Source organism: Pleuronectes platessa, chromosome 10, assembly GCF_947347685.1.
Source record: "Pleuronectes platessa chromosome 10, fPlePla1.1, whole genome shotgun sequence".
Taxonomy (NCBI): domain Eukaryota; kingdom Metazoa; phylum Chordata; class Actinopteri; order Pleuronectiformes; family Pleuronectidae; genus Pleuronectes; species Pleuronectes platessa.
In genome coordinates, this window is record NC_070635.1 from 4715114 (window position 1) to 4731051 (window position 15938).

General features: G+C 43.8%; 1 protein-coding gene across 1 annotated transcript in view; it reads right to left on the minus strand.

Annotated features, from left to right (window-relative positions):
* Positions 1 to 26: 26 nt before the first annotated feature.
* The window catches only part of pear1 (platelet endothelial aggregation receptor 1), a 45159-nt gene continuing 29247 nt past the window's right edge, over positions 27 to 15938 (minus strand). Inside the window, exons 6-23 of the mRNA XM_053432461.1 lie at positions 14959 to 15205; positions 13101 to 13203; positions 12581 to 12717; positions 11617 to 11829; positions 10425 to 10599; positions 10178 to 10298; positions 9928 to 10091; positions 9030 to 9132; positions 8155 to 8307; positions 7667 to 7798; positions 7413 to 7544; positions 6661 to 6783; positions 6271 to 6489; positions 4917 to 5026; positions 4553 to 4679; positions 3865 to 3927; positions 2737 to 2931; positions 27 to 1748 (exon numbers count right to left, since the gene is read on the minus strand). Coding sequence (XP_053288436.1) covers positions 1597 to 1748; positions 2737 to 2931; positions 3865 to 3927; positions 4553 to 4679; positions 4917 to 5026; positions 6271 to 6489; positions 6661 to 6783; positions 7413 to 7544; positions 7667 to 7798; positions 8155 to 8307; positions 9030 to 9132; positions 9928 to 10091; positions 10178 to 10298; positions 10425 to 10599; positions 11617 to 11829; positions 12581 to 12717; positions 13101 to 13203; positions 14959 to 15205 — 2669 coding nt within the window. The 3' untranslated portion in view covers positions 27 to 1596. The remainder of the gene's footprint in view (positions 1749 to 2736; positions 2932 to 3864; positions 3928 to 4552; positions 4680 to 4916; positions 5027 to 6270; positions 6490 to 6660; positions 6784 to 7412; positions 7545 to 7666; positions 7799 to 8154; positions 8308 to 9029; positions 9133 to 9927; positions 10092 to 10177; positions 10299 to 10424; positions 10600 to 11616; positions 11830 to 12580; positions 12718 to 13100; positions 13204 to 14958; positions 15206 to 15938) is intronic.

Consider the following 15938-nt stretch of genomic DNA (forward strand, 5'->3'; position numbering starts at 1 on the left):
TCCACAGTCATTTGAAACCGCTGATCCAAGGTGCAGACATTTTTATTTACAGTATATACACAACATGTTCCCATGGTTACATTCAAAAATATATGGTCATGTGTTTTTAAAAAATGAAAAAGCTGAAGCTCTACAGCGACCTAAAGCATTTCAAGCTCAACGTACATTCTCGGTGATGAACAGGGTTTCTGTTATCTGACCGGATAATGAAGCTTCGACTCAGTATCGATAAAAACACGTTATGAAAAATCATTTGAAGGCAACACAGCACCCAGGTTAACAAAAACAGAAATAAGGAAGAATGACACTTAAAAGCAGGTCGGCTGATTTCATTCTCAATTAAAAAATATACAAGAAAATGCGTTTTATGATATGTTCAGTTTTTTTCCGGAGAACAATTAATGGATCTAGATACAAATAAAAATCAATAGCCACATTTCTATTTAGATTTTTGCGAGATAGTTCCATTAAAAACGGTTTATAATAAAAAAAAAACATTAAACAACTTTATAAAACTCTGTATTTTGGGTGAATGTGCTCTTTAAACAACAAACTCTGCATTAACATTCATTACGCTGCTTTCATTTGGGTTGGACCTTGGGATAAGAGTTTCACTTAGTTCACACTGACCTTTGGTATATATTCATAAATGTAAATGATCTCTTTAACAACATGTTCATCTTAAAACAGGGCGTCGCCGTGTGAACAATATATTTCATTCTATATTTACAAAGGTTTGATCTGACAGCAGCAGGAGGTGAGTCACACACGTTTCTCTAAATGCCACATTATGTTTTTTAAAAAAGCGATATATGGATTATTGTAAAATACCGTTACTCTTGACTTTCGGGGGGGGGGGGGGTTTGAAATAACATCTTGTGATATGTCTCAGAAATCCTGACTTAATAGAAGTAAAGACAGTTTTTGGTCGTTCATCTGTAACAATGATTATTTTCAATATTGTTTTTTCTGGTAAGACTTGAACCCACGCATCTATAAAAGTCTTTTTTTTATAGAAGGAGCAGAAGTCCAGATGTGATGAGTTCAATCAAAGCTGCCAGATGGATCAAACCCCCCCCCCCAAAGAACAAATGAAATCTTCAATCCATGACGATATTTGTCAGTTTTTTTTTGAAAAAAGGTAAACACCAGGTCTCTGCTGGAAGGAGGCGTCAGTCATGTACAGCAGCTGATCAGCGGTGAGCAAACTGTGGGAATCTTCAGCTACAGCTCGTCTGGATGAGTTCAAACACAAAAACATTCCCCAAGCTGCTGCGTTCAGCCCTGAAGGCCTCTGGTGTCCCTCACTGAGGCTGCTGGCTCCCCACGCTGGATGACAAGTCTGTCACGGTGGAGCAAGTACCACCTCAGCCCACACAGGGGCGGTGTTGAGTTAAAAAAGCTGGGGGAGGGGGGGGGGGGGTCCATCCACAGTAGTTCCTCAGTGGGATGGAGTCGGACGCCCCCTGGCGGCTGCTCTGTAGCTGCAGGTCAACAGCTCTGATTGTCAGAGCAGAGCAGGAAGTTGGCTCTTTCTCAGCGAGCACAGGAAATCAAAACCCCCCCAAAAAGTGAGGAAGAAGAGGGAGCCACGTGTCACTGGGGTGTCCTCCTGGGGGACGGGCTGGGGGACGGCGGGCGGCGGACGGGCGGCAGGTCGTAGTGTCCCGGGATGTGGCTGTTCACAGGGAGGTCGTAGTGGCCCTGGGGGTCCTCGTGTGAAGAGTGGCCGAGGGAGCTCTGACGCTCTGTGGGGAAGGGGGGGGGGACGACAACAGAGACTTATTATGAGATATAATACTGTGTATATCAGATAATACATGTTCCACCTTTCAGCCAGCGACATTTATCAAACAGAAAAACATGAACACTCATCGCACGCTTGATCTTTTGGTTTTGATCTGACTTCAGTTTTCATAAAAACTCAAAAGGTTTTTAGTTTGTCCAGTGTGGGCTACTGTAAAGAACATGGCGGCCTCCGCAGAGAGGACTGGATGTATGTATCAAGTATTTAAATATAAAAAGCCCATTCTAGGTTAAAGAACCCTATGATTTTGATAAAACACACTAATGTACATCACAAGGATTATTTTATATTAACTTTATGCCAACAGATCCCTTTCACCTAAATCTTCCTCCCTGAACCTTTAATAAAGAAATTGAGGGGGGGGGGGGGGGGGGTAATACTCTAACTTCCTCAGCCAGGGTGAGTTTCCTCTCCTGCTCTTCGTCTTCCTCTTCCTCTTCCTCTTCCATGTAAACAGTTGTTCATTGGTCGGCCCGCTGAGCCCTGAGGACGTCCTTCCTCCCCATCTGTCCCACAGGCCACCGGCTCGAGCCCGGCTCTGCAGCGTGACTGATCTGATCTCAGTTCTTATTTTCAACCGAACTCTGCTTTTAAGTCTCATCTGTCTCAAACATGTGTGTGTGTGCTGTGTCTGTCTTTAGTTAACGGTGGACGGATGCCGCATTTTTGCACAATGGTCTGCTGTTAAAAAAAACTTACCCTGCCTGATCTGAAAGATTGGACACAACAGAGTATTTAAAGATGTCAGTTTGGGTTTTATATTTTCTATTATATATATATATATATATTAGATATACATCTCAAACATCCTCACTGTTCTGGAGAAGCCAGATGTTTTACTGTCGGTGCCACGTGACCTGAACCTTTTCAATGATTTTATAGTCGTGAAAGAGTCGAACTCATTCGGGGGTTTGATCTTTTCTCTTCACCTCTGTGTAAGGAGGCCGGGTTGAACGGCGGCGGGCTGATCTCGGTGTACGCTCGCTCTCGGAGGACGGACGACTTCATCTCCATGTAGCTGCACTCGGGGGGGCAGAAGGGAAGCCCCGGCAGGTCTTTGATGGTGGCGTAAGGATTCTCACTGTTCAGAGAGCTGCTGCTCACCGCCGCCGTGTCCTCCAGCTCTGGATGCACAGGACGTCCAGGACACACACAGGTTAACACATGAAGAACATAGACACTGTGGTCAAGACACTTGCACATCAACACGGTCAAATCAAGCTTCATGACTGAGATGAGAAGTTATGAAGTCCAGAGTCTGACGGAGAAAAGTTGATTCTATAGATGGTTTATGAGTTGAGATCAATTATTAATCATCATCACTTGGGAATAATCAAAGTTATTTTAATGACAAATCTTCATCACATTTTCATCGGCCACTGTTTTAGTTGAATCTAAAAGTTTTCAACAAGTTAGTGGAAAGCAGGAGTCTTGCATGTTAGCAGATGTTTGAGCTAAATGCTTTCATCTGCATGTTATATTGTGTAACCCACATTTATCATTCACTAGTGTGTTTGTACGCAAACATGGCTACACAGTCGGAAAGTCATCAGTTTAATGTTAGCATGCTAACATGGCTACAAAGTTGGGAAAACTTGTGTTCGGTCATTTGTCCGTGAACCACAGAATCAGATTTAGATTTGGACTCGATGGCACGAGATGAAAAGTCACCAGAGTAATTTAGATTTGATCGACGAAGCGAATTCCCCTGAAATTCATCCAATGTGAGTTAAAGATAAAAACTCAAAACCACATAAATCAACTCGCTGGAGGCTCCAGAGGAAACAGGTCTCTGGGGCAACATTCATTGTGTTGCACTCCATCCAGTGATTGTCGAGATAACACGTGACGCCAGAGCAAGTGACAGAAGTGTCGAGGTAATGATTGTTTGGGTTTAAAATCAATATCAGCTAATTTCCGAGTGTTTAACAAAAGAAAGTTTTGTATGTGGTTAACATTCCCACTTGCTGGTGTAGTTTTTGTTTCTTTACATCTCAGTAGAAACTGATACGAGAGAGGAAAGAGGGAAAAAAGGTGAAAACAGGGCAATAAACTACCTTTGCTGTAATATTTTCCGAGGCTGGCGCTGTAGCTGTAGCTCCGGTCGATTCCAAAAGCTCCTGTAAACAATAAAACACAAATCTGGCGTCTGGGATTTCATTGATGGAAAACTAATCATAAGCAGACGAGGAAGCTTTGGTGGACCTGCAAAAAAATCAATAGCAGGTGAGAGGACGCCCGCGATGCAACCATCAGGTTTTCATGAAGTGTTTTTACAGTCGCTCATCAGACGAGTGTTGTTTACTGATAAACACCTTTTTATGTTTTCTACTCGGCTGTAATTGAGTCTGACGTCTCTACATTCATTCTTGTAGATTTTTATTATATTTGAGGATTTGATGGCCGTTATCAGAACAGGTATTTTAAGAATGATTATTTTGTTATTAATCACAGAAAAAGGGAAAATAATGTTGGTGTGTGAGCAGGAAGTCACACCAGCACTAAGTTTTACAGATTATTTTCATGCAGCTTTGGTCAGAAAGTCAGGAAAACCAACTTTTTAACTTTTTAAAATCCACTTATTTCATTTTACTCTGCAACGTGAACCCCAGACCCAATTCTCCAGACTTCACCCGCAGGTCATATGTGATAACGTCTAAAATGATTGTAATGTGAAGTAACCAATCCTTCATATGAGTCCCCCCCCACCCCCCCCCCCCCCAGGGAAGATTCCCCCTGACGGACCTGAGGCTTTGCGGGGCTCCTGGTGTTTCCAGTCCGCCGGCAGCGTGGCGTTGCTCTCAACCCCAAACAGCCCCCGTCTCTCCCGCTCCATGTTTTTCACGCTGCAGAACAGCTGGTTATTGGTATTCTGTGTGATACACGGAATAATAACGCATAAATCAGCAACGTGAGCAAAATGTACCAAATAGAAGCTCGTGTTTGACATTGAGAAATGGCCAAGAGCTGTTTATAGCATCTATTTTTTTATGGTGTCAAACAAATCCACGTCCATCTGTTGTGGACTGGTATGAATTACACATTTGATCCAGTCGCTGTGATTCCTGAACGCTTTAGCCTGAAGTGGAGTAACAGAGCTGACGTTCACCTTGATGGTGCGGTCGTGGTTGTTGGGGGGGTGCGGCAGCGGAGGCCTGTTCTGGCTCAGCGTGTGGTAGCTGGGGTTGGAGTAGTAGTGGTGGTAGCTGTAGGGAACATCTGTGGGCCAAAACAAACACGTGGAGTCGGCTGCTGTTCAGTTACCTCAAGGTCAGTGACATGCATGGAACCACGAAACCAAGACACAACAACAGAACCCATTCAGGACTTTCCATCGGACTTTTTCTAATCCTTGCTGGACTCATTGTGTTGATGGACTTTGAGTTGTTTCCTGTTTTATTTTGAAGTTGCTCTCTCTCTCTCTTCACTTCCTGTCTTTCTCTGACTACTTCCTCTTCTTAGGTCTTAGTTTTCCCCTGAGGAACATGAACCCACGATCACTCTCGAGAAGTCTTTGGGATTTCAGGGTTCTTCGTTGACGTTGCTGTAGCATGGATGTTTTTACGAGTCGGGGTTGCTAGTCTGAATCCCAAACTTCCACCATTTCTGGTTTCTGGCTTTTGCAGTTGACTTGTGATGAGTTACAGTCTCATACCACGTGAGATCTGATAACTTATTATTTTCACCTGTCCCATTAACCAGTATATTTGACCTCTCCCCTCCCTCTTCACCAGTTTCCTCTCATCAGTCAGTTTCCCTGTCAGTTGTCCAGAGTTTTTTCCCGCAGTGTGTCTTTGTGAGTTATTTACAAGTTTCTGGACCTCGCTTTCTACCTTTGAGTTTTTGGACTCTACCATCAACTCGTAAATCTAAATTAGTCGTTTCATTGGATCTGTCCTTGCATCTGCATCTGGGTCCTCACCTTGCCCCAGTGTAACACAACACAGGAAAGATGTGCATTTATAATTTTATAGTTCTTTATATTTGTGTTTTCTTGTTTATAGTTCTTCATAATAAAGTTTATGGTTAAACTGTAAAATATCAAACCTCAATTAAATTGTTTTGTCAACATGTTTTGATAACGGCCTTTTAGTAATTCCCTTTTTATTAAATAATAATTTGTGATAATAATAATAATGCGATTTGAAAATCATTCATATCCTCTGAAGTAAAAATAGTCAGTGGCCATTTAAAAATTTCCACAGAGCTATTTGCATAAATGTAAGAATATATATTTAAAGAAAATCAATAAATAGCAACAGAGTCTTCAGAGACATGTGATCTGAAGATTGAGAAACAAACACTAACAATACAACTTACACAAGATTGAGAGTCTTAGTGCTCTCACTTCTTACAACATCTAACTCGACACTATCATCCACATCATCTTCTGTAGCTTCATTAAATAATATCTTTTAAAATCTATATTCTTACATCTCTTCACTAACCCCTCTGTGCTTTACCTGGAACAGCGTACTCGGAGTTGACGGTGCGGCTGGTGGAGAAGGAAACCGTGGGCGTGTTGTTCTGCTTGTCCTTCTGCCGGCGGCGGTACAGGAGCAGCAGAGCCAGCAGCAGCACCACGAGGATGACCAGCACCACGATGCCGCTGATGGCCCCCCACGACTCCCGCTCCCCGGGGGGAAGAGGCACCATGACGCTGCCGGTCCGCTCCGACGGGTCTGACACACAGGGAGCGGCAGGTGAAAATACAGAAATACAGACGTGTGCTCAATTTACAGATAATTCAACGCTCAGGACTTGAATCACAAAATGTTTCATATAACATCAGCTAAGTGAAAGCAAACGTGTCAATAAGCGACCGTGCTTTAGCTCTTGTTTTGTGTCTGCACCTTGTTTACAGTCCTCGTCTCCACTTTCACAGATGCAGTCTCCGGTGAAGCGGTCACAGATCAGGTCGTTGGGACACGAGCAGGTCTGAGAGCAGAAGGATCCAAACCGACCGGGACTGCAGGCTGAAAAACAGCAACATGGGGCAACGTCCACGTGTTAGACATGTGAGACAAGTGTTTACCTGTCCTGTAAAGATTCACAAAAATGCAAATTAATGGAATTTGGTTCCAACAACTAAATTAGGTAGATGACAGAAAATGAGTAGAAACACTGAAAAACTGATCCGTGGATTAATCGATGTTGGAAATGATTTTCAGTTGCAACCCTATGAGACTCCATGTTTTAAAGCAAAAGTAATAGAACTCAAAAGGGAAAGCAAACTAACCCCTTTCACCTCAGGACATAAGGAAATAATGCTGTGACACTCAAACTGTGCACTTGCACTCGTATTTTGTTTTGCTGGGACAGATTTCCTTCGCTTTAGCTCGACTCCTCGTGCTCAAGCTGCTTTTGTGCACAAGTGAGACATCCCAATTTTTTGTCTGTCCTTGGATAACTTTGTGCAACGAGTCTGTGCAAATTCTCCAGCAGTAGGAGAAGAGCTGCAGCTGAACGAACTCAAGCAAACAGGTTGAGCACAAGCAGGGGCTATTCGAGTGCAAGCGCAGGGTGTCGAGTGTAATCATTACAGAATCAGAATATCAAGTGAAAGTCCTGTTGCTGTGGTTCCAGGAGATCACGTGTCACTCACGTTTGGAGCAGTCGGTCGCCGTCCAGCCAGGAGAACACTCACAGTGACCGTCCCGCTGGTCGCATGTGGAGTTGTTGGCGCAGTTAACACACACCTCAGAACACTGTTTGCCAAAGAAGCCAGATGGACAAACTGAAAAAAACACAAAACACAATCTGTCAAATCACCTGGAGACGGAGTGGAGAGGATTTCAGAAAAATACAAAAATCTGTGAGTTTGGAGAATTTGTCTGAATCGTTGATGCAAACGTTGACCTTGATCACAGTTGAGTCCCGTGTATCCAGGCAGGCAGTCACACTCTCCTGTCACATGATGGCAGCGGTACGACTCTGCACAGGACGGACAGGACATGCTGCACTGCTCCCCGAACATGCCAGCTCGGCATTCTGGGAGAAAAAATACACAGTGAGGGGAGGAAATCCATTGATCTGATCTCATCTATCAATCAACGATGGTGCAGTGATTACTTTGCCAAATTGATAATGTATTTTGAGTGTGTGTGTGTGTGTGTGTGTGTGTGTGTTTGTGTGTGTGTGTGTGTCAGTTTAACATGTATTTTCTATTGTAAACATGTTTTCTGACCCTTTAAGATTAGTAAAGCTGATCCAGAGACTGAGATTGCAAATAAGCCTCAACTACAAATCCTACAAAAGTTCTTCCAACATGTGCTGATGTTTCTCTGCATTGTCTCAATGTCAAATAAACAAATAAATTATAATTCAATCTAGTTCCTAACACTCACTGTTCTGACAGGTGACTCCCCTGTAGCCCGGACGACACACACACTCTCCGGTTTCCCTTATGCACGTGTCGCTGTTGGGGCAATGCTTGAAACAGGTCTGGTTACAGTGGCGCCCCCACAGGCCGTCTGAACACGGCTCGCTGCAGCGGGAACCTGCAGGAGAAATTTAAAAAAAAAGAGTTTCAATCATATCAGATTCAATCGCTCACAATTCTCTCTCTCTGCTTATTAATCGTCTGATTCTGCCACAATCTCTAAAAGCCAATCATTCTTCCTACTGTACATTCTGCTTCACCCCCGTCTAATCCCCATGACATCAGATAGATGTGGATTTATAATATTTACCATCAATATGAGAATGTTTGTTCAACTGTCAGATTAAAGTTTCTCCTGATTGATCGAAAGTAGTGAAACTGTACGGGATGAAGAAATCATATCATTTACTTAATAAGAAGTGGAAAAATACCACAATGGAAATGTAGCCAATCGTGCATTCATACAATTACTTCAGTAAAAGTAAACAAGTACAACCAGTAAACATTTTTGTATATGCAGAATGTTTGATAACTGATACATTAAACACAAGCGTCCTCAAAGAACCGGTGGTTTTACATGTTTTTATCCATCAATCTCATATTGTTTACACTGAATACTGATTATTTTCCAAAGCCCGGCACAGTATCGTGAAACAACCGTTGATTTGAATGTAAAGTGTTTGTGATTTGAAGTCTCACTGGCGTTCCTTCGTCTTGGAGAACAGTTCAATGTGAAGATAAGCGTCTTGGTGTAAAACCTGTGGCTCCCTGGTTTGTCTGGGACCAGTCTGATCTGTGAAGCCGATCTGGCAGCGGCTCGAGGAGGACGTGGTCACTTACCCCCCCAGCCTGGCAGACAGTGGCACTCCCCGGTGGCGGCCTGGCAGCCGTCGGCACGAACACAATCGCACCTCTTCAGGCAGCCTGGCCCAAAAGTGCCCATCTGCACGAGTGAACAAATGCCAACAGGCAGAGAATCGTCAGGGGAAATCTCCTGAACACTGAGCCAGAGACAAAACGCTGCGCTGCCAGAGAGTCGCTGCACACGCAGCCCGGTGGGTTTGGCACGGAGAAGCCGAAGGATTGTTACACATCTAAGAATCACATTAACGTTGACAGTGGGTGAGGTAAGAGATGAAAACCAACATGTCCTCATCATCCCTCGTGTGATTTGTGCTGTGGTCTTATCACAGATAACAGCTCACATGTCTCCAGACTTGACACGGAATAAATATATGGAGCAATTTTCTTATCTTCTCAAGTTCGTGTTACTTTACAAAGAGAAATGTGTTTTGAGTCCAAGACAGTTTCTGTTGCTATGGGAGGAAAACAGATTTTTTTTTTTTTTTTTCATTTGCAGCTCCCTTTATTTTTTGATATTTCTCATTTTATTTTATCTAATATTTTTGTTTGCTATGCATATATAGTATATTTCTATTTTCCTACATATTTTACTTATGCCTATTACCTATTTTCTATTGTTTATGTAGCACGTTTAAAACAACAGTGCGTAACAAGCTCAAAATACAAAAATTATATGAAACGTTGAACATCATAAATATTTGAGAATTAAAATATTGCACTAAAGCGAATTAAATCACACTGAAAGCCAGTGAGAAAAAGTCGGCCTTTAGCAATGATTATCAAATATGATATTGAGCATTTTGGGCTTGTCCTCCTCTTTCCTACTTCCAACATAATTACAGATAAATAAATCTAAAAAGCCTGGAGCACTCACTGGGCACGGCTGGTCACAGTGCGCCCCCTGCCAGCCGGCGGTGCAGGTGCACGACCCGTCTGCCGGGTGACATTTCGCCCCATTGGCGCAGTGGCAGGTGGCGTTGCATCCTGGGCCCCAGGTTCCCTCCGAGCAGGGGGTGGAACAGTCCGGTCCTCGCCAGCCTGCAGACACACGAGGAACCGTAAGCTGGACTGGTCCCAGTTCACCTGCTCAGTCAACAGGTCAAAACTTCCCACACTGTGTTTACCCTCTTTGCAGAAGCACGTCCCGTCCAGCGGCGAGCAGTCCACAAAGTTTTTACAGGAACACTCCAGGGAGCAGTTTTTACCGTAGGTGCCACTTTTACACGGACTCTCACAATGAAGCCCCTGGAATGATAAATAATCATATAACCTTCAATAAGGCAGATGGACAGGTGAGATCTTGATGTTACATGTAGAGTAAATAACAGATCTGAGACCTGGATGGCAGAACTCATCCTGTGCACCACTCACCGTGAACCCCGGGGCACACTGACACCGGCCAGTGGCGCTGTGACACACCCCCCCGTTCACACACAGGCACGGCTCCAGGCAACCGTGGCCGTAGAACCCGTGAGCGCAGGTCTCGTTGCAGTAGAGTCCCGCCCAGCCCGGCTGGCACGTGCACTCTCCTTTCATTGGATGGCAGCTGCACGTGAGAAACAGAGGGAATTAACGCGTTAGACAAAAAGTGTTGTATTTGTGTGTTTAGATCGTTTAAACAACACATCTTCCAAAATACACATAGTAACGAAGAGCAAAAGGTGTAATTTGATATATGCACGTTTATAATAAAGATATCTGTTTGCTGTTTTAATGACGTATTTGCTTTGTTAATTAATGTCTTGTGAACGATGGGCAGATGATATCAGATCTTTGTTCTGCTTCTTTTCAGACATTTTAGACACATAAGTTACATATCAAGTATTTTTTCATATTTCTTGTGACATGCAAAAGACATAAATAACACTAAAACTAAAACCAGGTGCAGCAGGAGAGTGAGGGAGATGTCAATCAAGCAGGGTTTTGTACCCGCCCATATGCTCCTGACAGGAAGTGTAACACCTGAGAGGGCGGAGCTTCAAACAGACACTGAAACGACTGAAACACATGAAGAGCTAAACTGTTAGCTCACGTTGGCTAACAACACTTTGGCCTGTCAGCAGCATTAAGAGCTAAGAACTCACTGCTGGTTCTTTTATCTTTTTATTGCCTCATTTATTTTGGTTTATCTCAATAAAAACAGTTTTGCCTCTGCCTCTGCCTGGGGTGGCTGTGGCTCAGGAGCTAGAGTGGGTTGTCCACTAACCACAAGGTCAGTGGTTTGATCCCAGTCTCCACCAGGCTGCAAGATTCTGAATCCTAAATCGCTCCTTACGGCTGAACGGTGTATGAATGTCAGTGCTGAAGTTTACAGATGAGTCTGTGAAGTATGAAGAAAGACTTTGATCAATCAGAATCAAACTTTCTGTGGTGATCAGTGTTGATATCGTGATTGTGACCACAAAGTAATACTTAGTGAATAGCAGCAGGTCAGAGGTCGTCACTTCCTTCATATCTGACACGATTCCATTCACACTGTGAAAACAACGTGGCCACAAACGTCCCTGATCACCTCAGAGTGGTGTGTGGATCTTTAACACCTGGTTGTCGTCATCCCACTCACCTGAGTGTGTGTTTGTCCTGACAGAGACACGTGCGTTCACAGTGCATGCCGTATTTGCCGGGCGAGCACATCCTGTCCCTGCAGTGCGGCCCGCTGAAGCCCGGCTCACACAGGCAGCCGCCGTCGATGTTGAAGCAGCGAGCGCCGTTTGCACAGTCGCACACTCCTTCACAGTCCTGACCGTAACTCCCTGCCGCACACTCCTCGTTACACCTGCAGGCAGAGACACAGAGGGTTGTGTGGACGCACACGAGAGCTCGACAAAAGGGAAACGACACACACACACTGCAAACATGTGTTGTTGGAACATGGACCTCAAGCCGAATCTGAACTTCTGTTTTGTGTTTTTGGTGAAACCAGCATTACGTTAGACATTAGTCTGAAATCTGCTGTCTCTGGTGTTTGTTATACAGAAAAAAGAGAATTGGTCTTAAATTTAAAACAGTTCATCGAATAGAGATCATGTAACGTGTCCACTGCAAACACCAGCCTGCAATGATTCATATCAAAGCACATCAACAACACGCAAACAGAGAAAGAACTGAAAAAGACAAATAGAATAGAATGAAGAAGAAGTGCCACACACTTGGAAGAGGCGGTAGAGGATGTTGGGAAGTTGGAAAAATGAGATTCAAGACTTTAAACAATAAACGTGATATCTCTGCAGTGGCATTTATACTTTGCGTTTTGCCCCCGAATGCTCCACCAGCCCTTATCTGCTCCGGACATTTCACATCTGTTGTTGTGAACACATCTGACCCGGAGTATCTCCTGCTAAATTCCTCATATGTGAAAATCAAAAACATCCTGAATTTGTATGTGACATGTCTGAAAGCCGCTGAAGAGACACCAGAGATGTTCCTGAGTCAGCCAGCAGGGCGGCCTCATGCACAGGAGAGGTCAAAGTGGGCGGGGTCACAGGTTGAAGTCAATGCAGAGCCGTGGTACAGGGGCAGACACACACCTGTTACCGGTGAAGCCTTTAGCACACTGGCACTGTCCCGCTTCTGGGTCGCACTTTCCCCTGTTGTGACAAACACACTCCTCTGCACAGTTTGATCCAAACCTTCCCTCTGGACATCGCTCCGTGCAGACTGCCCCCTGCAGACAGACGAGGGGAAGACACTCAACAGGCAGAAAGAGAAACACCAAAGTTGTGTGTGAGTGTGTCATTGCAAAATCTGGAATGAGACAACCTAATTTATACGGTTAGTCAGAATATAATTGATTAGCTTTCTCTCTGCAGGGATCACACATTCACGTTTCCTCATCTCTGGCACGTTCTCCCAAAAAAACAACTAGTGAATCCACATTTATCCAGAGACGGCAGTTTGCTTTCAGAATGTCAGTGTTGAGAAATAGGCTCCAGAGTTTGGAGCCAGCTGGATAAGAACACATGAGCTCACACGTAATCGAGAACCCTCCAGGGACTAAGTGAAGGTTGTTGTCACTGCTAATGCAAACTTTAAAAAAGAGAAACGCACCGTCCACCCCGGGGGGCAGGCGCAGATTCCTTTGCCCCGACAGATCCCCCCGTTCTGGCAGGGGCATCGAGCCTGACACCTCCTGGAACACGCCACCTCACAGCTGGAGAGAAGGAGGAAGATGAGGGTTATTTAGAAACTCTGATGTCCTGGGATGATGCTGATGAATAAAGTGCATGCACATAAACAAGCACAAGAAGTTTTGGAGAGTAATTAAGTACATTTACTTAACTACTTTTCTGTCCTGTTCCTGTCTGAGGTACTTTGAGTATTTTCCATTTTCTACTGGATATTTTTGTTCATAATAAATAAATAAATGAATTATTATTATTTCCCTGCACTTGTTGAGTAGCAGACTTTACAGAGCATTGAACTACAATCAGGTTCATCACTATATTGGGTCCCCTGGAAACATTTACCTTGTCGTTTGTCGCAATTTTCAGCAGGTTTATGTATTTGCATGTGTGTTGGGACTTGTGTCATCAAATTGATGAAGTTGTTTTCCTAATTTACACAAGTTTATTTCTATTTGCAAATGTAGAAATCACAAAACCCTTAGCCCCTGTTAACACGCAGCTGTTTTTAAAAGTATTCTGAAGAAAAGTAGAAGTAAAAAAATAATAAAACGGGGAGCATAAGAAAGAAACAGTAGCTCCATCATTACTCAAAGACCTGGCAGTACGACGGCCTAATGGGAACCATCAGCAGGACTGGAGCGTGTCTCTGACCAGTCAGATCACTCGGCTCTACCTGCAGCACGGTTCATTCTGAGGACGTTGTATTTTCGATCTCACTCTGGAGGTGAAATTACACTTTTAATCGAGGAGCTTCGTCCCATCATCAGCGCTGCCAAGTTTAATTTAGCTTAAAGTGGAGTGTTGTGCTTTCACATTGGCAGCGGAGGAGTTTCCACTAATATCCAGTGAGGAGGAATTTTCATTGCCTGCTCATCCTCAGGGGCAGATAAAACATTTGGGGCGTAACTGATGACTCATGGATTATGGTGCAGTGTTTTTTGTGCATGTTAAAATGGAGTTGTGGCTTCTGAGAAGTGAGTCGAGTGTTTTCCACGTGAAATAATCAACTGTACATTCTTTACAAATGTCTCACATGCTAAAAGGGAAAGTGTGTCAGTGTTGAGCTTCACTGACTCTCCAGATGTCCGAGTTCTCAGTGGGTTGAAATATCTCAACAACTGTTGGATGTGAGGAAATTAGTTTCAGGGCTTTTCTGGTCCCAGGAGGATGAATCGTGATCATTTTGATGATCCTCTGAGGTTTTCTCCATGAGGTTGATATTTGTGGTGAAAAAAACCTCGATGACGATCTGATGAGCTGTCGATTCTGTTTCAGCCTTTGTTTACACGCTCGCTTCGAATTGCCCCCGAGGGGAGAAAATGACTTCCAACCCCTGTGAGACTATTCGCTGGTTTGTTGTTCAGCAGGATTTCACAAAAACTACTGAACAGATGTTCACAAAACTCAGTGGAAGAGCAGAATATGAGACGAGGGAGAGAGAACCCATTAAATCACGATCTGAACAAAGGGGCAGATCCAAGAATTTGTTTTTGATTTTTTTTAAAGCATTTTTAAACAATTTCTCATGGAATAATTCATGGGTCTTGATTTAAAAAATAGTGGGAATACTTTAAAGCTCAGTGGGTTTCTAAATCAGGGGACAGATCCAAGAACTTGTGTTTTCACTTTCTTTTATGAAAAGAAAATCTGATGTGTAAAGTGACATTTGAACAGGTGAATTTTGATGTTTTAAATGTAACAGTCTTCTGCATAAATCAAGCATTTTGGAACTAATCTCCTCATTTACTAAACTCCAATCTACTATTTTTCTGTGCACTCACAATGTCCCCGTGAATCCGTCCCGACATATGCACTCTCCTGTTTGCTGGTCACATGTCCCTCCGGTCCCACACTTGCACCTCTGCAGACAGCCCTTCCCAAAGGTGCCGGCTGGACACTTGTCCTCACAGTGGCGTCCTATGAAGCCCGGGGGACACTGACACGTCCCCTTCACCGGATCACAGAGCGCGGCGTTCTCACACTTGCACTGGTTACTGCAGCCGGGGCCCCAGCGTTTGTCATCACAGGCTGAGGAGTAAGAGGAAAAATTGGTTATTTATTATTATTATTATTGGTTATGTTGTTCCGGGAAAATTCATTTAGCATAGATATTGAAATAAAAACGGATTATTTGGTTCATTTGAGTCCAAAGTTTTACAAAATATGAAAATGTTTGGATTTGCTTTGTTTAGAAAAATAAAATGTCAGCAACTCCTACACTCACACAACTACACACATTCACATCACTCTTTTTTCCCACTATTCCAGTAATATGGTCCAACTGCAAAAACATTGAGTCAAACTTGAGTCAAAAACACATTAAAACAACATTACACATGATTATTGCCACCTGCATTGAGACGAGGATCATTTTGCTGCAGTTTTCTCCTGACGTGCACTTACAGAAATAAATGACATCATGAAAACACAGACAGGGACTAATCTAAGGGGGGGGGGGGGCGCTGTCTCCTCCGCACATTACTGTGGATCTCTACGTCCAAATGTGGCCCCTTTGGCTCAGGAGTGTTGTGTTACCAACAAATAAATTCAAAATGGCAGGGAGATTTGCATGGAGCTCACAGGAAGGCCGAGTTTTTAAATGGTTCATTTTACAGAAACCTGCAGATCGGCTCTTGAGTGTCTGTGTGTGTGTGTGTGTGGGGGGGGGGGGGGGGGGGGGGGGGTAGCGTGCATTGGAGATGACGAGGAGATCTCAAGCCGCTCAGAGAAGCCCGATTGGTCACGGGGTGCATTCCTCAAA